The sequence below is a fragment of the Rhinatrema bivittatum genome, chromosome 15 (genome assembly GCF_901001135.1).
Source record: "Rhinatrema bivittatum chromosome 15, aRhiBiv1.1, whole genome shotgun sequence".
NCBI classification, from domain to species: Eukaryota; Metazoa; Chordata; class Amphibia; order Gymnophiona; family Rhinatrematidae; genus Rhinatrema; species Rhinatrema bivittatum.
The window spans coordinates 55,963,191-55,990,036 of NC_042629.1; the positions used below are offsets into that span (position 1 = coordinate 55,963,191).

The 26,846-nt window shown below is 42.1% G+C and overlaps 1 protein-coding gene across 1 annotated transcript in view; it reads right to left on the reverse strand.

Annotated features, from left to right (window-relative positions):
• The window catches only part of UBR4 (ubiquitin protein ligase E3 component n-recognin 4), a 351,227-nt gene that overhangs the window by 253,107 nt on the left and 71,274 nt on the right, over nucleotides 1-26,846 (reverse strand). Inside the window, 10 exon segments of the mRNA XM_029579045.1 lie at nucleotides 3,500-3,598; nucleotides 5,128-5,340; nucleotides 7,287-7,444; nucleotides 8,672-8,769; nucleotides 11,003-11,127; nucleotides 11,479-11,708; nucleotides 12,098-12,220; nucleotides 13,572-13,754; nucleotides 17,896-18,024; nucleotides 20,660-20,739. Of these exon segments, the coding sequence (XP_029434905.1) occupies nucleotides 3,500-3,598; nucleotides 5,128-5,340; nucleotides 7,287-7,444; nucleotides 8,672-8,769; nucleotides 11,003-11,127; nucleotides 11,479-11,708; nucleotides 12,098-12,220; nucleotides 13,572-13,754; nucleotides 17,896-18,024; nucleotides 20,660-20,739 (1,438 nt within the window).

The window sequence follows — 26,846 nt, forward strand, 5'->3', positions numbered from 1 at the left end:
CTTCCACAGCAACTTTGTTTTCAAATTCTTTGCCTTCCTTATCAAAGCTTTTCATCTAACTTGCCAGTGCTTATGCTGTTTCCCGTTTTCTGCATTCGGATCACTTTGCCATTTTTTGAAAGATTTTCTTTTGGCTAGAACAGCCTCTCTCACCTCATCTTTTAACCATGCTGGCAGTAGTTTGGCCTTCTTTCCACCTTTAATGCAGGGAATAAATCTGGTGTTGACTTCCAAGATGCTATTTTTAAACAATGTCCATGCCTAATGTAAACTCTTGACCTTTGGAACTGCTCCTTTCAGTTTTTATTTTGTAACAATTTTTCTCATTTTATCATAACCTCTCGTTGAAAGCTAAATGCTATCGCAGTATCAAGTGCTATCGCAGTTATCAAGTCAAATTTGATCAAGTGGCTCTAACACTATTACCTCTTTTACCAAATCAAGTGTTCCATTAAGGATTCTAAAATAGCTAGCCCGCTTGTTGGTTCTTGTACCATCTGCTCAATGAAACAGTCATTTCATCTAGAAACTTTAATTCCTTAGCAAGTCCTGATGTGACATTTATCCAGTCAATACTGGAGTAATTACAATCACCCATTCTTACTGTGTTGCTAATTTTATTAGCATTTCCTCGTCTGTCTGTTCATTCTGGCCAGGTGAATGGTAGTGCACCCTCACTGTTATTCTAGTCCCCTTTTCACATGGAATTTATATCCATAGAGATTCTACAGTGAATTTTGTTTCCTGCAGAACTTTTATCTTTTTGACTCAATGCTCTTTAACATATAGCACCACCCCTCCACCAAATTTGATCCATTATATCATTTCGATATAATTTATACCCTGGTATCAGTGTCCCATTGGTTATCCTGCCAATTATATCTCCCACTTCATTCAGTGCTATACATTTTAACTCTCCCATCTTAATTTTTAAACTTTTAGCATTTGTAAACATTTCAAAGTATGTATTTTATTTATATTAATAACCTGCTTACCAGTTGACATGGGTCATTTGGAATCTTTTTGCTTTGTCTGCCCTTTACTTAAAAGACACCTGGGCTATTTTAGAATTTATTGCAATCTTTCTATCGGGATGCCATAACATCGTTTTGTTAGTATCCTTCAAAGATAAATATTTCCAAACTATGCGCTTTTGAGTGACCGTTTGCTTTCCTACATCATCTAGTATAAAGCTGCTCTATCTCCTTTTTAAAGGTTAATGAAAGAAGCCTGGATCCACTATGGAAAAGATGAAACCTATCCCGGCAGAATAGGCTCTGCTTTCCCTGTTCCTAACAAATCTAAAACCCTCTTTCCTCTACCATCAGCTCATCCAGGACTCCAGCCTGCCTCTGGGGTCCTGCACTGCTCCCCTGCAGGTTCTGGATTTCAGTTTCCTGCCTAAGAGCCTAAATTTAGCCTCCAGAACCTCCCTCCTGCACTCTCATGTCTTTGGTACCCATAAGTATCACAAAGGTTGGTTTCTCCCTAATACTCTCTAAAATCTTATCTAGGTGATTAGAAATAGTGTACCGTTCTTTCGTAGCCCACCCTGAACTTTGGAGGGTGTGGGCTATAAATAATTTTAAATAAATTGGTGGTGCGTGAGGTCCGCTACTTTCACACCAGACAGGTACATTACCAAGTGATCCTCATGCCAACCAGTCACCCAGTTACCCACATTTGTGCGATAAGATAACGCATCACCTGGAGGGCAGGTTCTAGCTACAGGATCACTTCCTGCTACATCAAGGTGATGTCTCTTGCCAGATTACTTTGCTCCTCCAAAGCAGCACAGGGACAGCTTTACTGAAGTTAAGACCGTTCTATGTCCCCGAAAGTATTCTCTAGATACCTTTATCTAGGTCAGCTTCTCCAGATCTACCACTCTGGCCTCCAGAGATTGGACTTATTCTCTGAGAACTAGGAGCTATTTAGTGCACACATACAATATCTCACAAACATCTCATACATGGCACTCTGTGCACATAACTGGACAGCCCCTAACTTGCTGCTGGGGACTATCCAGTTTGTCCGCATCTTAATTTTATTGCGTTGGAAACATTTTGTAGTTACGTTTCTCAATTTAAAGCTTCTTAAATTTGACTAGGACTGGGAAATGATGACAATCTGTGGTTTTCCCCAGTTGTGTCGACTCTGGAGGAGTCAATCAGCAAACAAATCTTTAGATGACATATTTAGAGCAATCAAATGTTGGCCTTTCCACTTATTTTGCTTTGCTTTAAAATAAACTGCCCTCTGTTGTTTTTTCATGAATTTCTATGCAAGTGGCAGGAGAAATAAGTACACAGCTCCACAGAACCAATGCCCACAGTTCTTAGCCTCAGTGATTTACTGATTTATCCATTGCTACTCTTGTTGCCACTGCCCAGCCTGCTTCTCCTGCCCTGCCTCTATGCCGATTAAATGGGGTGTTTGACCTCAACAAGAAAACCTTAAAAAAACAAAAAAAAAAGAACCACTTCTACCCCCTCTCTGGATGCCTTTTGGGGGGGGAGGGGGGGTGTCTTAAAATCTTGCAGCTGCTGCCAGCTCCTGAACTTCTTGCTTCGCAACATTTTTGGCTTACTGATGCTGCCCTACCTTGCCTCTCACTTAGTTCAGCACCTTTCTATGTTGATGCAACTGTGTTTTCTGCCTAACCTTTCATGTTACATCTTGGGATGTTTATGCCACTGTTTATGATGTTTCGGGTTATTCATGCCACTATTTATCCCACTATGCTCTGCTCATTGTGGCTCTGGGCAATCATGCCTCCGTGTATGTCCTTTGCCGCTCTTGATACCATGGGATGTTCATGTCACTCTTGGAACTCTGTGGGGTGTTGTTGTCTCTGCTGCTGATGCCTACCAGCAAGTTTTATCAAACTTGGATGAAAAGCCGCAATATTAGGGTCCAAAATAGGGTGCACTGCTTCCCCCATTAACTTTAATGGAAACAAATCAAATGTACAAGCTTCTGATTCTAAATGATTGATGAAACTAACACAACCAAAACTTTTTTTTTTTTTTTTTTTTTTTTAAACCTTCGTCCCTCTAATATTCAATGTTATTTTACATCAAGAGATTCAGGTTGTGCATTTTTGGCACAGGAAAAGATTCAGATTTTATACATCTGCAGCTGAGGGCTCTGCTACCACATGATGGCCATGTCATAACAAGTTTTCCCACATCAGGGCTCCATCTGATGATGTCACCCATGTGTGAGGACTACCACCTGCTTGTCCTCAGAGAAAACATTTAACATGAGAGGGTTAGGATTAGGAGGAGTCAAGGTCAGAGGTGGGTCTTTATAAGCACAACCAGAGAAGGTGCAAGAAAGAACATTAAGTGCCAATGTATCTAAAGTAACAACTCAAAACCAAAGAACTCCCATAAAGTATCACTAACGTCCATAGTTCTCTGGTTATATCTTAAAAAAATAAAAATAAATAAAAATAAAGTGTCACCATCTTTATATTATTTGAATCCCAACTTACCTGTCCGAGAATAATTCCATAGCCTTACGAGCCTGACTGCTTTCCAGTTGTTTCTCCAAATATTGTAAACATTCCTCCAGGATAAACTCATCAAGTCCACTAAAAAGAAAATAAAGTACAGAAGACACTTACATATACAAAGATGCAGTTCCTGGTTTAACTAAATTGCTTACCTGGCAAGGTTATCAGCCACAAGGTGACGACTTCCGACAGTGCCAATGCAGAACATTTCCTGCAAAGCTCAAAAAGTCTAGAAACTCTTCTAGACTAATGCAGGATGTCCCATAACGCCACCGCCAAACAGGCTCACTCAATCTTGTATAAAAGCTTAGAGAAGCCAACTTCAAGAAGAAAGGCAGATGGATCTGTGTTGATTATTCTGCTGTTAACAGAGAAAGCAAGTTTGCTAACCTTTGAACAGGGTTCTCCATATATAGCAGGATTAATTAGCCATGAATTAGCATGGGAAATGTCATCTGATGGTGCTGACATGTATCCACGCTCTCAGATCGCAGTAAAACTTTACTAAGCTCGTGTGCAAGTTCCTGCACTTTCTGATTCATCAACCCCTAAGACTCTACCAGAGCTTAAGCTTTAGTGAGGTGTTAACTCTTCGGGGAAATAGGTGAGAAAGTCTGCAACTAATTCATCCTGTCTACAGGTAAGCAAGCTTGCTTTTTCTGTCAAACAAGCATAAATTAGCCATGGACGTGCCAAACTGAGGATTGCATAGCAGAAGCACTTAAAGACAACTATGCTTCTGCAATTTCTTTCATTTTTGTTAAAACCATGGAAGATATCTCCTCTGGATAAAAGCTTTTACGGTCTCCTTTGTAGTCTACTTGGTCTTTTGGTCTTCCTCCATCATTCACAACAGTGAAAGGCCAATGTTTCATAATCAGACTGTTCAACGTTATCATCAAACCTACGACCAATCAAGCGTTTTGCATCAAATACTGTGTTTGTTGGGTTCATTGCAACCTGGTTTTTAGCAGCATCACCAATCAATCTTTCTGTGTCCGTAAAAGCAACATAACTCGGTGTGGTCCTGTTACCTTGGTCATTAGCAATTATTTCAACTTTGCCATGTTGAAATACACCCACACAGGAATATGTGGTGCCAAGGTCTATTCCAACTGCTGGTCCCTTAGACAGGCCTCACCAAATGGAGAGTGGACTACAGGGAGAACAAGTTATGCAAAACTGCTTGCCCAAAGTTACTGCCACCTCGAGGCATGTTGTCCAGACAATAGTGGGATGTGGTGTGAAACAATGACAAAGTAGCAGCTCTGCAGATGGCTCCATGGCTCTCATTGTAAGGGCCTTGACATGGTCTGTAATCTAAGCCAGCATGTAACAGTGCACTACTCAGTGTGCTAGAATATGTTCTTCCAAAAGGCCTAGCGATCCCCCATAGGGAAAGCATGTCTGCATCTGCTGGAAACTGAGAAATACTGAAGGGCTGAGGTCACTGCAGGTTACACCATCTAGGGTGATGTCAGCTTTGAAACCTGACTCCATCTCCATCTGCTGGCAGGGGAGCATAAACCCATTGCTCCTGAGTCCATTTGGCTACATACTAGGACATATTTGACGGTTGAATCCATGCCTTCCATGGACTACATTACCTGTTGGGGTCAGAATGATTAGACAGTATGTTGTAACATCCTGTGATGAGCTTTTCATAGACATGGGACAAGAACTCATCCGACTCCGCAGGACCAAGGATTCTTTCCAAGGATGTGCTACTAATCTCAGCCACACTTTCAGTGCTGGTTTCCAAAAGGAGAGGCATAAGGGAACGGATTATTTGGGGCGGATTCAGCTCATCAGGACACCACCTAGAAGAAAGGACAACATTAGCTTCTGCACTGTAGAATAAGGGCCCTCAGAGATAAATCACAAGGAAAGACTGCTCAAAACATATAAACAGATCACAACCAAATGGAATTGTAACTTTCATAAGAAATGGACAAAAAACAGAGACTAAAGAAATTTCTCCTTGCTTTTCAATCTGATCACAGGAGATTTTTAGCATATTTTTTCAGGATATTGGTGAAACAAGACGCTAACAAACCAAAAAGAGAAACCTTCAAATATCTAGAGATTTGAGATTTTTAGAAAACAAACGTGCTGCAAAGGAAATATTTCAGAAGTCAATCTACTAATTAAGTAGGTGAGGTATTTGAATTCTGCACATAAAATCCACACACCAGATTCTGGAGTTCCCCACTCCACAAGCACCAGATCTTTGCAGGGTCCCCAAGCCCCTCTAATATAGGATCCTCTACTTTCCTGCTGTGTCTGAATCACAGATTCCTTGATCCCTAAGCTCCTTAAGGACCTGAGAAGATCACTTGGGCAACTCCTCTCTGTGAAAAAGTCAGATTACCTTCAGATCATCCCCTTCACTAATGGGTATCTCCCCCCTTCCTCCAAGGGGTCCAGTTCCTCATCCATGATCCCAGACAGATCCCGCAAGGGATACTCTCCCATACCAGCCTGATTTACCAGATTCCAGATACAAATCTGGCTCCATCTGCCCACATCTCCTCTTGGTAGGCGGGCCTACTGTACATAAGATCCCTCTCGGGGAACTGTGATAGAGGAAATACCCTGTTTCCCAGATCCTTGAGGGTGGATGTTTAAGCCCAGCACTCTTTTAGCCAAATAGGCTTTATGCAGCAATAAAACAAACTCTGTGGAAAATGACTCCTCCTAATCTGCTTAAGGGCTCTGAACCCCTCATATCAACCCGAGCGCTTCTGTTTTCTCCATCTCCAGGAACATCTCATGAGTCAGCCATATTGGCCTGCTCTGCCAGATCAGCAGGCAAAATGGTGCCAGTTCCCACACCTAGTATCTCCCCGACCCTGTCTGCCTCTGTGCTGCAAACTAACTTTTTTCTTTGGGCCATCTATCTCCCATCTGTGGCTGAACTTGATGCTCCTGAGCCTCCTTCACTGTTGGTCACACACCCAGAATACAGCCTCAATGTCAGCCCGATCCCTTTACATGCAGGGCAGCATTTCTCGTGCTCAGCAGAGGCCACCATGACATCTGCCTGTGTGCCAAAAAACAGTTCTGGAGAACAGTATTGACAGGGAGGTACCTCCCACTGAATCTGTGCCAACAAGCATTCTCTCTTAAATTCGCCCCAGTGGCCCAGGTCTTCCATTCAGGAGTCCACCCTAGAACAACTCAATGATCCTGAAACAGACCCCACCATCACTGACCGCGCTGCAGTCCTGCTCCTTTTTTCTTTTCAGTTTTACAATTAAAGGAGCCTGTGGTCCTCTATGAAAGTTCCCCCCAAAACAGAAATGACAAGTACATTCCTACGGCAAGAGCAGAGTGCCACCAGAGGGAGAGAGGAGAGTGAAGGGAAAGAGGGATCCAGACCGCTTTCAAGTCCCTTTCTAGAACCAGGTTACAGGAATCCAAGCGTCACCAACACCCTTTGCTCGCCCCTACTCTACCACAAGTTTGGTCCCACTCCAGGACCTAACATCCCTGGGGAGCAATTTGGATTTTCAAAGCCAACTGCAGGTTCTGCCCCTCTACCACCTGCTGAGATAGAGAATATTGAGCGACTAGAGGTGGCACACTGCCTTAAGTACAACAGTACAGCAACCCTTTCCTTCTCTGTTTCCATCTGCTAGTAGGGGAGAAAAATCCTGGAAGGGGAGACAAACAGTTGTCTGGACTGATCCGTGGCCAACAAGGAGCAACTGCAAGACATACCTAGCTAGATCTGCAAACCTTGTGGAAAGGCCGGTATACTTACACAATGAGATCCCCTGTGAGTCGGACCAGTGAGAGAAGAATGTGTTTCAGAGAAGCAGCAAGAGGGAGATTCTGACTACACAAGGTGCCCAAGTGAGCTGCCTGCACTGCACTGATGTAGCTTTCTGAAGGGATGGTGTCATTGGCAAAGGCGTTGCGCTAAATAAAAAATTAAAATTAAAACAACATTTCAGCATAAAGATTTATCACCTACAAGAAAATGGAGCTCACAGAATAATACATAGATTTTCTTACAACAGCAATCCAAATTATTTAGGCATTTTATATACCGAACATATCATATGCACTTCACGTCGGTTTACATAAAAGTTAGATAAGTCATTAACACTTTATCCCAAAAACTCATAATAAAATGAGATTAAAAATGAAACAATTAAAATAAACCCCATTTATCCAATAAATATATAGCTCTTAATCTAGACTAGAAAATCTTGACTAAAAAACATTACAAAATAATAAACAACAAATAAAACCCTACCTGATAATAATCTCTCAAAATAAAAAACTAAATATTCCTAAACTAGAGCTATAAAATTCCCAGGGGGGAGTCACTATAGATGTTAATCTGTGTTAATAAAAACCTGCTCAGACAACCATGTTTTTACCTGTTTCTTAAAAAGAGAAAGAGTGACTTAGTAGTACAAAGACACAGAAGTAGCTCTGGGATATGAATTTAAAACGTCTTCCCTCTGACAAAGACTTGCTCTCTAACCTTGGGCAAGTCCCTTCATTGCACTATGCCTTTGGGATTCAGATGAAAAACAGGCACTTGGCTTCATTTAACCTTCCCAGGAAATAAATTAAATTACAAAGTATTCTTCTTCCCAGTCCCAGAGCTGACTAATACTCTGCCTTCTACAGTACAGAGCAAAACAATTTAAATAGACCCATTCTCACAGAGTACACACTGCAAATCCATTCAACAGAGCTCTGATGAAAACTAAAAAGCAGAAGGAAAAGGGTAATTGGATTTGAACAGCAACCAACAAGGACCCTGACTTTTACAGTCTGGGAAACTGATAAGCATGGGGGTAGCCTGCACAGCAGATAAGCTTGCTGGGCAGACTGGATGGACCAGTGGTCCCATTCTGCCGTTCTTTCTATGTTAGCAGCAACTAAAGAGTAAATATTATCAGTTCTTTCACTTCTTAACCCTTTCTTGCCTCCTAAGTTGTAAGGCTGTGGAAATGTATCCACCCTTCCAGAAAGCAGCAGTAATTTATTTTATTTATTTATTTATAATTTTTATATACCGACATTCTTACATTAAAATGCAAATCATACCGGCATAAAGTAATGATAACCAAGTTCTGATTAAATGGCTATAAGAGATATTGAGGATAAAAGGATTGCATAGAGACGTACCCAGGATCCAATGTTGGGGAACTCATTGGTGTGGATATTGTTCCATGATTCACACAAGGTCTGCAATGTCGATGGCAAATTTTGCACTAGGGTTGGACCTGTAAATAAAATACTAAAGAATCTGAAAACCATGTTTACACCGAGGGGGCAAAGAATAATGATGACTGTAATAAGAGAACATATTTTCATTATGATAGAGCAGAGTACCTTCCCAGATCAGAACATACATCTCTACAATGTGTCAAGGTCGATAGGGTTTGAACCCAGAGCACTGGGATTTGCAGACTAAGAACCTGCAGCTGATCTCCAGGGAAATCTTAGCATGTTTACCCAGTATACTAAAATGTGCTCCCCACACCTCTGTAGCATTTCTATTGGACCAGCACCTGGTATGCCCTAAACTGAGAACATACAAGGCACTCAGTTGTTGGTCCAACAAAATTCTCAGCAATTGCCCTGCAGAAACTCTGTTCATTTGGCCTCTGATCCTGACCCTGTTCTAAGGTCCCTGCTCTATGCCTCTTTCCTGGCTTCTGTCCAGCCCCCGGACTCCACCATCACAACTCGGGCCTAGCCTTTTCAGGTGTGTCGGGATGCGCCTGATAGCCCCAACACCATGACAGAGTATGTAGAGGTGCCTCACTGATACAGAATATATGTTTCACTAGGAAAAGGCACAGAGTGGCATTTTGATGGGAGATTTCCATTAAGAAAACATGCCCCACAGAAAGAATACAGTTGTGAAATCAAATGATTAAAGTGACACTTTAATAAGTAAGCAACAAAATAATTAACTATTTATAAATTACGGTCACATCATAATGGACCACTTAGCTTTTCTACACTCACTAGATAAGGAATGACAGTAGTACCACATGCAACTTCTTATAGAGGAAGAAAATTTTATTTCCCTCAAACTTCCAGAAGCAGCTTTTTGCCACTAGTTATTTAAGAATATTTATGAATTGCCTTACAGATTACAGGAAACCTCTCAAAGTTATGTACATCTAAATAAAAAAAAAAACCCCCCCACACCTGTCCACTTTTATATTTCCATATTAAAGTGGCCAGGTCAGACCAGAATGATGTAAGATGACTTACAGAGCAATAATTAAATGGTACTAAACTATTTCTTCCCATTTCTTCATATAGTATGCTGAACCATAGGAACTTAAAAGTCATTTTAAGGGAAAGAAAAGTGACATCACTAGGTAAGGGAGAAAAATTCAGGAGCTCACAAAGGTTGCTGGTCGCTACCTCCAGGTGGCGGTGCTATTCCCACTTGGTACTAACTAAGATTACCCTACACCCCCCTTCCCCTTCATAGTTTAAGCTTACATACTTACATACTTGCACACTGTGTTCACCATCTTACAATTTCATATAATTACCTTGATAGAAATGCAGTACTGTAAGCCATTCAGTTCTTTATTAATGCCACCAATATTTATTTATTTATTAACAACCTATGTTATGAGCCTGTGCTTCAAATACAAGAATTGTGCCAACAACATTCTGGAAGAAAGATCTAAATAAATATACCAATGACGTGAATTCATGATTTTGCAGCTTTAAAGAGACATTAACATAGTAAATGAAGGCAGATAAAGAACAAAATGGTCTATCCAGTACTCCTGGGGGGAATTCTCTACACCCAAATTTAAAATTCTTCAAATTCTGCATATTTATTCTGGTCAAAATAATACAATATACATCACAGTCTGAGTAATTTAAGTTAAAATGTAATACAGAAAAATGTTATTACTTAATGCAGATTTTAAAATAATTTAAGCAGAATTTCCCTGGAAATACACTGTAAGAGTGCCCCTTACACCCTCTCTCCCTACTCCCCTGGCCGACCCCTTTCACTTTGCCCTCTCAGGCCCCAACACCTCCACCCTCTCTAGGCTCAACCGCTTCTACTCTATCTCCACTTCCAGAGTTTGACCCCTCTCTCAATACTGCCCCTCCCACACGCTCCCCTCTCTCTCATGCACACACCCCCTTCACACAGGCTCCCTCTCCGGCACACACATCCACACAGGCTCAAGCTCTCTCTCATGAGCTCTGCTTGTGGCTGCTGGGGCCTGCACCATCTTCCCCATGAGCAGGATGGGCTCTGCTCGCGGCATGCTGGGCCTGCTCCATATTCTGGGCAAAAAATGGAAACTCTGCGCCGGGAATAGTACAGATTTCCTCCAGGTGTAATCCAGTCTGCCCAGCAAGGTGTTTAAGGTTAAACTTGCCGCTCTGTGCAGATTACCCTCCTGCCTTCTGTTTAGGGTTGTACCTGCTGCTCAGTGCAGTTTACCCCCATGTTACCCTTCTTACCTAATGAGTTTGCCTTGCAGCGGCTGGATCCAATGGCGAGCACAGCAGCATATCCTTGCAGTTTCTGTTCTGGTGGTCTGTTCTCAGTGGACCCCTCTTCAGAAAGGTTTTGCAACAAGTAAGATCTGTGGGCAAAAAGATAGTATTATATATAAACTGGGTTGTTTGTTTTTTTTAACTAGCAACTCTCAAGCAGAGACAAAAAAAAAAAAAAAAAAAGGAGGGAGACACAGAAAAGCAAAGTCACACTTCACACCACTGCAAATTTAAAAGATCCAAAGGAAATACTACCTGTAATTCTAAGAATAGCACCTCTTCATTTTGAGGCTTCCAGAAAGTGAAATCACATCCAGCATGGCATGCATATCCCATGGAACGCCAAACATTCCAAGCTCGGTGCTTGGAAATTGGCCTTCACAACCCAGCCAAGCACTCTACCTGTATGTAATAACTGGCAGAGGAACTTCTCACCGTACCTGGTGAACGCAGCATAGCTATCAATAAGCTGCAGAGCTGCCGGCAGCAGGTTTTTGGTGATCTCTGATGACACGTGTGGATCTGTCTCTGCAGCCAGTTTAGAAAAGTGCTCATCCAGTGACACCTGAACTTTGGAGATCACAGCATCCAGTGTATAAATAGACTTCAAGTTAGGTACTTGGTGCAGCTGCAGAAAGGTGTAGAAATCAATTCCACAGAAAGAAGAAATCTGCCAAAAAAAACAAAACCCAACATTGTTAGGAATACTGCAGAAGCAAACAAGAAAATATTAAGGGTGCTTTTCAGACACTGTATCTGCAGGCTTTCAAACCGATTTGCAAAGGGAAACTCCTACTAGAAATGCCCTTTATAAAAGAAGGCCAGCAAGGGAATGTGGATACTTTTGTAAGTGCATAGTATACACATTAAAGAACGTGCAGGGGATTTCAAAACTAAATCCCTCCCCTGACCTAACCCCATGATGTTTTTCAACGCAGGCAGAAGTATGCACAGTAAGAGGGAGGGGTGGCAATTTTCAAGCCATGCTTTACATTTAAAAAAAAAAAAACCCCCAACATGCTTACCCACCTAAAAAGATTTGTATATTGCCAATATTACCTGTCTGGCAATGTACTCCTCTGCTATTTCCACATCATACTTGACCGATCTGCACTTAGAGGAAGCAAGCTCAGCAAGGGAATTTGCATGCTCAGACTTCAATCCTTGCTTCACAAGGTGCTCCTGCAACAGACAAAGTCAGTAATTAAAGTTATTCAGCTCAAGTCTTTGTAAGACACTTAAAACTGCTGATAAGCGGTCTAGAAAAAAAAAATTATATATATAGAGAGAGATAGATAAAAATATACAGATATAGATAAAAATAGATATAATAAATATATTCCTCTTCAGGGTTTCTTTTAAGCCAGGAAATTTTTATTTTACAAGCATAAAAAGTATACTCCTACTAAGAGCATTCACGTGTGGCAGTGACATTCTTATAGACCTGGCAGCGTCTGCCTAATCAGCAAAAAAAAAAACCAAAAACAAAAACAAAACCTGATCACTGCAATTACCATTCCACTCTCAAATTCCAGACAGAGGGACACAATTTCCCCATAAGGTGTTCTTGCTATATTTCATGCAAGAATGCATTAAAAACAAAGTAAAAATATTTAGATGAGTATTACAAGAAAATACTCAAATGTGGTTCTCAGAGGTCCAGCTCACTATGAATCTGACTCACTGCATGGGCAAAACTGTAAACCAGTGAATTAAATAGACTGGGGGGGGGGGGAGAGTAAGCATTCAGAAAGGATTAAGGAGATTGTTCAACAAATCTTATAGTTCACAAGATGGGAAATCAAACAAGTTGATGCTCCACTGGAGTCAGAGAAATACTGAAGGAACGCAGGTGGCATACCAGTGTAAGAGGGGTGCCTTTCAGCTTTTTTCTCTGACTCCATCTGCTGGAAGGGAGACACAACCCAGCGGTCTGGACTGATCCTGCTACGTACAGGGAACTTATAGTTCAAAAGATGGGAAATCAAACAAGTTGCTGCTCCTTTCGCATAAGGAAGGAAGGAAAAAAAAAATGCCCAGTACTGATCCACAGGAAATTTAATCCCCAGAACATTAATCCATTTCTTTCAATGATTGCAATACAAAAAGCAATGTATTTATAGTACAAATAACCTTAATTCCTTGGAGTACCTTCAATAAGCAACATTTTTCTTGCCTTTCCTATGGATTTCAATGCATTCAGAGAGGACTATATCACTGCAGTGTCCGGCTCCAGACCTCAAGGGAAGCAATCTGATTTTCAGGATAGCCCTACTAAATATGCAGCTGTTATTTGTATGCGCTGTCTCCATTGTATAGAAATGCAAACAAACATTTATTAGGGTATCCTGAAAACTGACACTTTGTGGCCCTCAAAGACAGAACTGTACACTCCTCAGATATCAATATCCTAGCCTTACTTATGTGACATGTCAATTTATTTCTCTTATAAAAGGTGTTGCCTACTTTAAGAAATCATCTATTTTACATTAAATTAATAAGCTAGGACATCAACCTCCTTCTTAGCTCATACCTTTATCCACTGGACATAGGAGTTAATTCGTAAGCGAGAAGACCAGCGCAGAGTATGCAGGATTTCACACTCATTCATATCAGGTGTATTCATTTCCAGCTGATTCATGTAATTCTTGGATGGAGGCAAAATGCCCAAAATCCTCCAGAGTATTAAGAAGTAGTATTGAAGAGCACAGGCTTCCTGAAGAAAAAAAAACAAAACAAAGATCAATACTTACACACAAGACATAGATGTCAATTTCTCCTTATCAAACAAACAAAGTACCGTGGCTGCTGTGTTAGTTCACTTTAACATTATACTTACACTTAGACCTCTCTTCTTCATAAAATATGAACCAAAAGCAGCTTACAGCAAAGTAAAAAAGGGAAAATTCACTTCTAGGAAACTGACAGAACTAGATTGCTGACCTGTCTTATATAGGATGCCAGGCAGATTGCAATTCTCAGGTAGTTCTGTAACAACGCAAAAACATCTTTCCCCTGTGAGTAGGGGGATCAATTTCAGAATTGTCACCGACTGACGATGGACCCTCTCAACTAAGAGTCAAATAACCACTATTAAATCCCCAAAAGTTATAGGGAACAAAAACAAAAACAATTCTTCCAATGAAAAGGCTAAATATAATTCTAAGTGGGTCCCTGGCATGGCTGGACTCGAGGAAAGAAAATTAACAGGTAAGAACCACATTTTTCCTTCCTTACCCCACCAGTCGGTTCACATGGGATATGCCCAAGCAAATCTTAACCAGGAGGGAACAATCAGTGCTTCACTCCTTTCAAAAAAAATGGGCCACATCAGGATGAGACAAAGAAACACCATTCACCAAGCCTCTGATACAGGCAAGAGCCGCGATCTGCACCTTCAATGAATTGAAGGCCAAGCCCTTATTCAATCCATCCTGTAAAAAATCCAGAATGAGAGGATCTTAACTGAACAAGGAAGACCATCCTGGCTCCTCACACCAGGCCTCAAAAACTCTCCAAACCCACACATAAGCCAAGAAGTGGAGAACTTGCGAGCACAGAGTAAAGTGGCAATCACCACAGAGAAACAAACACGCTTTACCAGGTGAGCCCTCTCAAGGGCCAAACCGTAAGACAGAACAGAGTCTGACCTTGTGAAGAACCAGTCCCTGCTGTAGCAGATCCATATGCGATGGAAAATGTCACAAATCCACATACCACAGACACCTGGGCCGGTCCGGCGCCACCAAGAGAACTAGCCCCCTATGCCCTTCGATCTTGCGAATTATCCTGCCCAGCAAGGGCCATGGAGTAAAGGCATAAAGCAATCTGTCTTCCGGCCAGACCTGTACGAGAACATCTATTCCCAGGGACCACGGATCTCTCCTGCAACTGTAGAATCAAGGAACCTTCACATTTCGAGAAGTCGCCAGCAGGTCTAGGAACGGAAGGCCCTAGCGATCCACAGAAATGACTCGGCTGACACCACACACTCTCCTGGGGTCCAGACTCTTCCTGCTGAGAAAAGTCAGCTGTTGTCTTTTCCTGCAATGCGAGAGGCCGAGATCATCTGCAGATAACCCCTCCTCCCATTCCTTCAGCTGGTCTATTTCCTGCGACCCTTGCTGGCTCTTGGTTCCTCCCTGGCGATTGATATAGGCCACCGTCGTCGCATTGTCTGACATCACGCAAACTGCTTGATTCTGCAGCCAGCGACTGAACTGCAAGCATGCCAGCCATTCCGCTCGGGACTCCAGACGATTGATGTTCCAGCGGGACTCTTCGGCATTCCAGCACCCCTAGGCCGTTAACTCCAGTGAGCACTCCAACCATGGACACTCGCATCTGTCGTGAGTACCAACCAGGCCGGAGAGGACAAGGGAACTCCCTTTTCTCAGATGATTCTCCTGCAACCACCACTGGCGGTGGGAGCAGATTTCCATTAGCAAGTAGAGCCGAACCGCATAATCCTGAGACTGCGGGTTCCAACGAGATAGAGGAGAGTGCTGAAGAGGATGCATATGTGCCCTTGGCCCATGGCACCACTTCCAAGGAAGCTGCCATCAAGCCGAGAACGTGTAGGTAGGACCATACCATCGGGCGAATGGTGTTCATCAACAGACGCACGTGAGACATGGATCCAAACTTCCGGTAGGAAAACTCTGTCCTGTCCTGTGTCAAACCGGACCCCCAGATACTCCAATGACTGGGATGGTTTGATGAGGTTCACCACCCATTCGAGTCTTGCATTAAGGAGATCACCTCGTGTCACCAGGCAGCTCTCTTCCCAAGACCTGACTCACATCAGCCAGTCGTCCGAATACTGGTGCACCAAGATTCCTTCTTTTCACAAGGCTGCCGCTATGACCTCCATAATCTTGGAGAATGTTCTGGGAGTGGTGGCTAGACCAAAAATGCAGCACCCGAACTCATAATGGCGCCCCAACACCGGCAAAGCGTCACATCAGCTTGCTGGCAGGTGAGCATAAACCCACTGGTCCTGAGTCCTCCTGTCTACACACTAGGAAACATCTCATTTAAATGGGCACGAGAACTTGAAATATTTGGGAGTACAACTTTGCTCTGATCCGGAGAATTTGTTTCTGCTGAATTATCCTTCAGTGGTCGCCAATATTTTCCAAGATCTCTATATATGGGAACAATATAATCTTTCTTGGCTTGGAAGGATAGCTAACATTAAAATGAATGTTCTTCCTAGGCTATCCTATCTCTTCCAAACATTACCTGTTTTTATCTCCAACGCTTTTCTTAAAAAATTGCAGAAATGGGTCTTTAGCTTTATCTGGAAAAGACGACCTCTGAGAATGGCTTAAAAGGACCTATATTTGTCTAAATTTGTAAGGATCCTAGAGGTGCCCAATTTCAAAATATGTGGCGGCTCAAATGAGGGTCACTGTAGACTAGCATTTTGAGAAGTAACTCTAAACCCTGGTTGGATGTGGAGCAGGCTATTGTGGGGAATGCTCCAATTAAATCACAATTTTGGTTGCCCAGGAAATCCAGAGAATTACCAGCACATATTTCTCCATACACTCAACTTACAATTAAGATTTAGGATAGATGGAAAGAGTCTATGGTGAGGCAAAGAGAAGCTTTCATTAAGACCCCCTTTGTACTTTTAATAGAGACTCCCGCATGGACTTAACTCCATCAATTTACTAACATGGGAAAATTTAGGTTTAAGGTCCTTGGAGCATCTCTAGGTTAACAATTCATCTGTTGATTTTGCAGTGCTTAGAGACAAATATAATCTTATTCATAAAAATCTATATCCTTACATGCAGGTATGTCATTATATGAAATCTAAGCAAGTTTGTTCCGGGCTTTCTAAAGGTAAATCTTTTATGGAAGGGTTGTGCGATAGTAATGGAAAAATTAAGGGGATAATGCTTAAAACAAAACCTAACTAACCTAAGCACAATTTCTTGGGAAGCTGATCTTGGAATAACAATGGAAAAGAAAATCTGGGATCTTTGCTTTATTTCAGTAGGTAAAAATTCCATTTCATCGCTTCTTCTACAAAATGGATAAAAAGTTTTGACCTGCTGGTATTTGACTCCAGAAAGACTTCACAAAATGTATACTGTTGCCCCAGATTGTTGGAGGCCATGTGGTGCCTTGGGGTCAACGTTTCATATTTGGTGGGAATGTTCTAAAGTGACAAATTTTGGGGAAAATATAATTAGTTATTCTCTTAATGAATCTTATCAAGACATTCCCAAATATCCCAGATACATTTTACTGAGTATTCCAGTTCTTGAATTACCAGGATTGAGTCAAGGTTTACTACTTCAAATCGTGCTAGCAGATAGGTTATCCTTGGCAACTTACTGAAGGAAAATTTTTTGTCTATCCCTGGAGGTAGTCAGTAAGAGATTGCATGATATTTATTTTTTCGGTCACCTTATAGCTTTGAGACATGGATAGGCTGGAGAAATGTAATAAAATGGGAACTGTATATTAATTGGTTTAAGTAAAAACAACCCTGAATTTGCATATTATGATTTTGTTATATATGATATACTCCTCTGTATGACACTTGATGTTAGTCTTCACGAAACCTTCCCGCCTCCCCTGGTGAATTAGCTGTATCATGCACTAAGGGACTCTGCCTAAGGAGCAGGGTTATCACTACAGCTGCACATGCTCAGAAGGGCAGGCTGAAAGCTCTAGAATCTGTGAGATCAAAGTTCCATGCCGGGCTCCATCCGATTATGTAAACCCATGTGTGAGGACTATCATCCTGCTTGTCCTAGAAGAACCCATACGTCTGAACTGGTCTAGTTGGAGGAAGAGGAAAATCATTGCCAATAGATGCAAACAGCATTCAGAATTACCAGTGGTGTGATGCTTTTGTTTTCCTTTCTTCTGAGTGCATCAAACTGAGATCCAGCAGAGAGGAGAGAAGTCAGAGCAGCATAAAGGTCATCATACTTCACAGCCCTTGAGAAAAGAACTTCACAAACCTAAGTAGGAAAAAATATTCAATTAACATGGACAATCCCTAGTGGCAGGAGCATAGTAATAAAGCACTGGAGTAACAAACAGAGCAACAGTTTTAGCCCAAAACAATACTAGTGTGACTGCATTGTGTTTCTAAGGCAGTAATAAGGTAACCTGCATGGAGAGCAAATTTGATTACTTGTAAACAGGATTCTCCAAAAACAGTAGGATAAAATAGCCATAACACATGGGTGACCATCTGACAGGGTTGACCTGGACCCAGCTCTCAGAGCTCAGTTAAAGTCTTGCAAGCCAATACTCTTCCAGAGTTTAAACTTTTTCAAGGTAATGGACTCTCCAGGAGGCAGGAAGGTATTAAGTATGGCTAATGTATCCTGCGGTCTATGGAGAACAATTTGCATATAAGAAAACATGCCTTCTCTGTCAACAAGCAAGGATGAATTAGCCATAAAGCATGTGGAGTCCCAAGCTGAAAGCTGCATCGAAGAGCAACTACTGAAACAGGCAATTTAGACCCCACCAATCCAAATATACAACATCTACTGATTCACCTTTGTCCATGTTTATTCACCCCTTCAAAAAAATATAGGAGATTTCTGAGGCAAGACTTTCCTTGGGTAATCTATGTTGGCTATGTCCCATCAAACCATGTCTATCTGAATGTTTTGCGATTTTATTCTTTATAACAGTTTCCACGATTTTCCCAGCACCGAAGTCAGGCTCACCGGTCTATAGTTTCCCGGATCACCCCTGGATCCCTTTTTAAATATAAGGGGTTACCATTGGCCATCTTCCAATCTTCAGGTACATCAGATGATTTTAATGATAGGTTACAAATTAATTGAAACAGGTCTCAAATTTCATTTTTTAGTTCTTTCAGAACCATGGGGTTTGTACTATCTGGTCCAGGTGATTTACTACTCTTCAGTTTGTCAATCAGGCCTACCACATCTTCCAGGTTCATCGTGATTTGGTACAATTGATCTGAATCATCACCCATGAAAACCTTCTCTGGAACAGGTATCTCGCCAACATCCTCTTCAGTAAACACCAGAGCAAAGAAATCGTTTAATCTTTCCGCGATGGCCTTGTCTTATTTTTTATTTTATTTTGATGTTTTATATACCATCATTCCAAAAGAAGATCACAATGGTTTACAGTAACGGTTCAGCGTGCCCTATGGTTGGGAGGAAGAAGATAAAGCAGGGATCCACTCAGACCCCTTACTAGAATTACCCCATAATACTTCCATTCTGGAAAACCTTGTGATATTCTGTCCATTGATATCAGGATGGAGGAAGATCTGAGTGCACACATCTTTGGGCATTTTCAGTTTCTTCAACCCCTCAGCAGACTTTACATCCTTTCCGGTATATAGATTTCTCAAGGATTTAGAGATGAAGTGGCAGATGCTGATATTCCTTTTGGTGATACGAAAGCTTCACATATAGTGGAGGGTGCAGGCCTTCCCAGGGATTAGGGTTGTTCAGCTAATGCACCGCTTGGTGGAATCTGTGGTGAAGCATGTAAAGCGCACTCATGATCACTCTAACATGCCTGCTGGGAAGGACCCTAAAGTGTTAGATATATTTGGATAAAAGGTCTTCCAGGGACCCATGCTTAGCACTCTGGTTGCGGTTCATCAGCTGTACATTGTGTAGTATTTGCACAAATGCATGCAGAAGCTGAACCTTTAACAGAATAATTTACCCAGTATGTGGTCTTCTGTTGAGGAGTGGAGGGACATAGTGCCACAAACAGGCCAGGTTTTCAGGTTTTCTACAATGAATATGAATGAGAAAAATTTGCGCGCACTGCTTCCGTTGTATGCAAATCTATAACATGCATATTCATTGTGGATATCCTGAAAAGCTGGCCTGTTTGTGGCACTCAAGGACTGGAGTTCGCCATCACTGATCTAGGGTGTCGTCAGCTTTGAAATCTGACTCCGCCTCCATCTGCTGGCAGGGGAGCATTCCCAATGGTCTTCAGTCCATCTGTCTACATGCTAGGAAATATTAATTTTCTTAAAAATGTCATGCGTTATTATTCAGACTAACCAGTGATATCAGCATTTAACACAATTCTCAGAAACTTCAGTAATTTGCAACAAAATTCAATATACAAAGGAGAATGAAATTCATATATAAACTCTTCGTATATACAACAAACCAACTAGACAACTAAGATCCTTCTCTAAAAACTATCTAGAAATACCCACGGTCAAACTTGCTAGATTAGAACTAACTCGAAAAAGAGCTTTCTCGGTAGCAGGCCCCATTTTGTGGAATTCATTGCCTGACTCCTTATGTCTCATATCATCAACACAATTCAAGAAAACGTTAAAAACCTACCTGTTCCAGAAAGCAATCTTAAACCATCATTCTTTAGCTCCTCTATGCTTACTCATTTATATCTTCTCTCAATATCTCTTCATTTTGCATTTTTTTGAAGGCATGATGTTTGTATTTTGATTGTTTGAGCCTTTGCATTTGTTTTATAAGTTTTTTAGCTATTATAATTTGTCTTAAAATTAGATTATGTATGTTTTTAATTTTGTTAACCGTTTTGATTAATTTCCAATTGTAAAAGCAGTATACAAACATTTTTAAACAAATAAATAAACATAGAAGGTACCGTGTTGTCCAGGCGGTTCATATCGTCTTCAGATGCTTCTAGGGATAAGATGCTATAGAAGCGTGGCTGCAGCACACTGTCTGTGACACAAGCATTAAAATTAGTATAAACATACAGAATAGATGTGATCATATTTTCATGCTTGGCAACGGTTATCAATATGAATACACTTTTAGAGAGTGAGGACAGCGCTAGTGATTAGGTTGGACCTGGGTTCAATTCCTGGTTCTCTCACAGACATTCTATGTAACCTTAAGCAAGCCACTTTATTTCCCATTACCACAGGTACCCACAGAAATGTAAGCTTTTTGAGACAGAGCGTTGCTGTACGTATAATTTGTTGTAAAGCTCTCTGGTACAGAGAGCTACATGCAATATTGCAACATATGCAGAAATAAAGAGTTCTGGAAATAGAATCAAGAGAATTTAAGGTATGTGTATTGATTTTTTTCTTAATTTTTTCAAATAATAAACACAAGAGTTTCTGTATTTTGAGATGCTGAATTACATGAACTATAAGTAAATTTTTGTGATTGTCATGTTCGAACACTTGAATATGTACTGCACTACTGAACACTGCTGGATAACTTTAGGGTAGTTCTTTGGCCCGACCAAACTTAGGCCTGGATTTTCTAAAAATCGCAGGACTTTGTGAATCGCACGGTAACGGGGGAGGGGGGGGCGAACTGGGGGGCAGGCCTGCGAAAGCCGGCAGCGATCGCACCACCGTGGTGTTATCACTGCCGGCTTTCGCACCCAATAGCGCCATCATGAAAGGTGGTGCTATTGGGCGCGCTACTGGCAGCGATAAGGAGTCTTACCTTATTGCTGGCAGCGAAGTTTCTGCAGCGTCTGCCCCGACGACGCCCATACTCCTCCTCTTCCGGTGCCAACGCCGCCCTGACTCCACCCCGATCTAGCTATCGAGTGCGAAAAGTCCCTTTTCGTGTGCGATAGGGTTAGAAAACAACCCCCTTAGCTGGTTAACTTAATCAGCTAACTTTGAATACGGGAGTTAGCCGGACAGCTTAGCCAGCTAACTCAAATCCTCCCAGTAATGACCCTGGAATGCCCCCAACTTAGCTGGCTAAACGCTTTTGACCTGAGGTAAATGATACCTTTTAACTGAACTAACTTAATACATAAGACTAGTTTTTGAGAGCTATGCTTCTTTTGAGCTCCAAAATAGTAAAGGTGCACTGGGCTGTATGCACAACATGAGAGCTGTTGTGCAAACATTTTTTGTGCAGAACTTTATTCTCAATTATTTTGTGCACAAAATACATGCATACACATTAGCACTATTCCATGCAAATCCCAAGTTATGCTTAACCCAAAATCGACTCCTAGTCAGAGATGACGAAGCTCCTATTGACCAATGTTCATCTATTGGTCCTATTGACCAATGTTCATCTCTGCATCACGAAGCTGGAGTTCGTGATGCAGAGAGGAGGGTCCTGTAGCCTGCATTTATGCTCAAAAGTGAAATTTATATTTACCTGTTAATTTGCTTTAGTTCTGCCAGACCAGTCCAGACATGATTAGGCCAATTACCTTCAGAGAGGGCAACAGTAAACTCACTAAGTTTTCTGAACCTATCAGGCTTAGAGTCCTTGATTGGTGCAGTTTCTCTGGGTGGCATCTGGACTGATCTGGCAGATCTAAAGGAAAATGAATTTAATAGGTAAGTTTAAAACATCACCTTCCTTATTGTCTATGCCAAACAATCCAAATAAGTGGGACATACCCAAGCTCCATCCAGACCAGGCAGGAGGAAGCCACAATGGCTCTAAGGACTCCTGCAAAGACACAGCCTTTCCTGGCCTGCACACCCATGAGGTGCTTACAGCAGAGATACCATGAAAATGAGGGCACTGCCCTGCCAATATTGTCTAGAAAGACAGGTTCTGAATTTGCTTACTAGGAGTCCTACATCCTTGTTGAATGGGCTTCACACCCCTGCAAACTCTTGCTTGAAGGCCAAAGCACTTATTTCCTTGATTTCTTTGATCCACGAAAAAACAGATTGAGAAAGGCAGTCCCTGTTCTGGCCTACATCACTGAATTTTCTCACAGTCATAAGTGAGAAACGCCCAACGCCGACAGAAGTGAGAGAGTATTGGGCACAGAGATACCCTTTCCTTTAAAATTACAGACTAACTTCAACAAGATGCAAACATGCCCTATGGGGCTTGAGAGGAAGTGAGGCTAGATCCCTTCAAAATTAAGTTCAGATTCCAATTCAAATAGATCTTCTTTGAAGCAAGAATCCCATTTGAGAGAGCAGAAAGTTTCTTGAATTGTTTCCCTTGCAGAAAGCCACAGCCTGTCTATCTTCTATGAGACTTGGAATTACATCTTCGACAGAAAGGCAAGATTGATGGAATGGATTCCTCAAAGGGAAATACTGTCTCTCCACCCTAAACTGGCATCTTTCACACAACTTTAACCCCTGACACTAAGTATCCTCACTATGTAACCTGGTCCTGTCAACAGCCAAAGTTGTAAAAGAGAATGGATGGGATCATCTAGGGAAGAACTCTCTGGTGATGGGTGAAGGAACACACCTGCTTTCACTTTCAGAACTCAGTCTAGGGAAAATCCAGGCTTTTGGTGGGAACACATGCAGGAGACTGGAGCTTTGCTGGGCTGAGCTGAAATCCAATCGCTCTAGTGTCCCACCTGACAGCTAGCAGGGCAGAGGCCAGTTCTGTCAGTCCTTACACTTCAGGCTCTCAAGAGTTTCGGCTCAAAATATTTTTCTGTATGACGATGGTGTTGGCCGTATGAGTTGCTACAGGTACAAGAGAGGAACTCCATCCCACACCAAATGTGAACCACTTACCAGGGTACCTGAAGGCTACTAGACTCCTTCTGTTTGTTCAATTCAGCTAATGGCATTACCTTGATCACCAACACCCAAGCTGTCTTTTTCCCTGAGTTAGAGGCCAGATTTCTGCAGCACTAGACTGTCTCTAGCCTTCCACGAGATCTGGATCTGTTGGCTTTCCACTAGGACTCCTGTCCCCGCTTTAGCTGCCTCAGATTATAACTCCCTCCTAACCTATAAAGCTTATGCCTATCATGTGAAACATGAAGACTGCAAATCCATTCCTGGCAGGAGACAACGATAAAAAGCTACCTATTTAGGCTCCTTCTAACCTTTCAAGAGATCAAAAGTAGCCTTGCAGCCACAGGGACTACTGGATATCCTTCAGGAGTATGAACTGAAAAGATGCACGTGGGTCTACGCCCAAGGTATACAATTAGATCCCTTGCCTAGGACCTGCAGAAGGTGGACATGGAAACAGAAGTCTGGAAACTGAGAATAAGGCCTTCATTCCTTGAAGTTCAAAGACATAAGTCCACTTTCTTCTTTGGATACCAGAGAGCTTCAACATACACCAGAGACCAAAAAGGATTAATTACTATTCAGAATAATCAGCATTCAGCCCCTGGGAGATCCAAAACTTCACAATACTAGCTGTGGCTGAATGGCTTTCCTGCTCAGATTCGCCTTAAGTAGTCCATCGTCTGACTACAAAGGAACCAGAGTGCATCCCTGGCTAAGGTGGCCTTTCCTACTCCTTGAAAAGCAGGTACCTATCAGAAATGGATCCAAGATAACATATGTGAGAAATATCTGATACTAATCCCTGGAGAATGCTATAGAAATCTGCCATTTTACACAAAGACCTGAAGAATAGGAAAACTCACAGCCCTTTCTGGAAGACCTAAAATAAATAGCATTATGCTTCTAACCTTTTTTCAAGGGAGAGACAGAGCCTCAAAACTTGTGGCTCATCGAAACAACAATACTATTATCCCCAAAGCCCATACTGAGGGCAACAGGGAAGTCTTCCTGAGTGGTGTTCAACCACCCAGAGAAAACGATTCCAAGATTTGCTGTGACGCAGCATGCCAAGTATAAGAACATAAGAAGTTGCCATACTGGGTCAGACCATGGGTCCATCAAGCCCAGCATCCTGTTTCCAACAATGTCCAATCCAGGCCATAAAAACCTGCCAAGTACCCAAACACTAAGTGGATCCCATGCTACTAATGCCAGTAATAGCAGTGGCTATTCTCTAAGACAACTTGATTAATAGCAGTTAACGAACTTCTCCTCCATGAACTTATCCAAACCTTTTTGAACCCAGCTACCCTAACTGCACCAACCACATCCTCTAACAACAAATTCCAGAGCTTTATTGTGCATTCAGTGAAAAAAAAAAATTCGAAGTGCTACTTGCTAACTTCACAGAGTCCCTCCAAGTCTTTCTATTATCCAATTTTCTAGACCTCTACCATATCCCACCCTTAGCCATCTCTTCTCCAAGCTGAACAGCCCTAACCTCTTTAGCCTTTCCTCATAGGGGAGCTGTTCCATCCCCTTTATCATTTTGGTCTCCCTTCTCTGTACCTTCTCGATCGCAACTATATCTTTTTTGAGATGCAACGACCAGAATTGTACACAGTATTCAAGGTGTGGTCTTACCGTGGAGCGATACAGAGGCATTATGACATTTTCCACTATTCAAAATTTCCTTCCTAATAATTCCTAACATTGTTTGCTTTTTTGACTGCTGCAGCACACTGAGCCAACGATTTCAATGTGTTATCCACTATGACGCCTAGATCTTTTTCCTGGATGGTAGTTCCTAATATGGAATCTAACATTGTTTAACAACTACAGCATGGATTATTTTTCCCTATATGCATCACTTTACACTTGTCTGCCATTTGGATGCCCAATCTTCCAGTCTCACAGGGGTCTCCTGCAATTTATCACAATCTGCTTGTGATTTAACTACTGAATAATTTTATATCACCTCACTTGTCATATTCCTTTCCAGATCATTTATAAATATATCGAAAAGCACCGGTACAAGTACAGATCCCTGAGGCACTCCACCGTTTACCCTTTTCCACTGAGAAAATTGGAGAAATTACTTACCTGATAATTTTCTTTTCCTTAGTGTAGACGGATGGACTCAGGACCAAATGGGTTGTGTTCCCCTGCTAGCAGATGGAGACGGAGTCAGGTTTCAAAGCTGACGTCACCTTAGATAAGCCCCTGCAGTGACCTCAGCCATTCAGTATTCTCTTCAAAAAGAGACTGAAGACATATTATTGGAGAACTTGATAAGAATCTGGATACAACTTGATTAAAAAATGGAGACTGTAACTGTACCCAAACATCATAAGCACTGAATCCAAGTAATACTATAGATACCCTGAACTAGGGGTAGGGCAACAGCTTACCCGTAATCACATGGAATCAAGGTCCACCTCATAGGAGATTGCTTGGCGCCTCTCCTGGGCAACCGTGGGCGAGATGCTGAGTTCATCCGTCTACACTAAGAAAAACAAAATTATCAGGCAAGTAATTTCTCCATTTCCTGGCGTGTAGCCAGCTAGACTCAGGACCAATGGGATGTACAAAAGCTACTCCCAAATGGGACAGAAGCTGCCCGCGGTCCGGTTAGCACCACCCTCGCAAAAGCTGCATCCTCTCAGGCCTGGACATCCAGGTGGTGGAACCTGGAGGTGATGTGCAAGGAGGACCGCGTCACTGCTCAACAGATGTCGGTGGGAGACAGTAGCTTAAGCTTCCACCCATGTGAGACTCACCATCTGTGAATTTATCTAGGAGCTATAGATTGAAGATCTCCCCCCTCAGAACACTGTTACCCATGGGGAAGATAAAGCAAATGTTGCTTACCTGATGTAACAGGTGTTCTCACAGGACAGCAGGATGTTAGTCCTCACAAATGGGTGACATCGAGGATGGAGCCCTGTACGGAAAACTTTTCTGTCAAAGTTTCAACAAGCTTTGACTGACACTGGCACACTGGGTGCACTGAGCATGCCCAGCCTGCAATTATCCCTGTGAGCCACAGGTGTCTCCCTCAGTCTCGTCTTATAGCTAAAAAGCGCAAGCGAAACTAAAATAAAAGTATACAGACCCAACTCCGCGGGGTGGCGGGCGGGTTTCGTGAGGACTAACATCCTGCTGTCCTGTGAGAACACCTGTTACATCAGGTAAGCAACATTTGCTTTCTCACAGGACAAGCAGGATGGTAGTCCTCACAAATGGGTGAGTACCGAGCTGAGGATGCCCGGGAATGCACCAGATACACCGCAGATGCGCAAAGGCGTAACAACTGAGGTGGAAATGGGAACG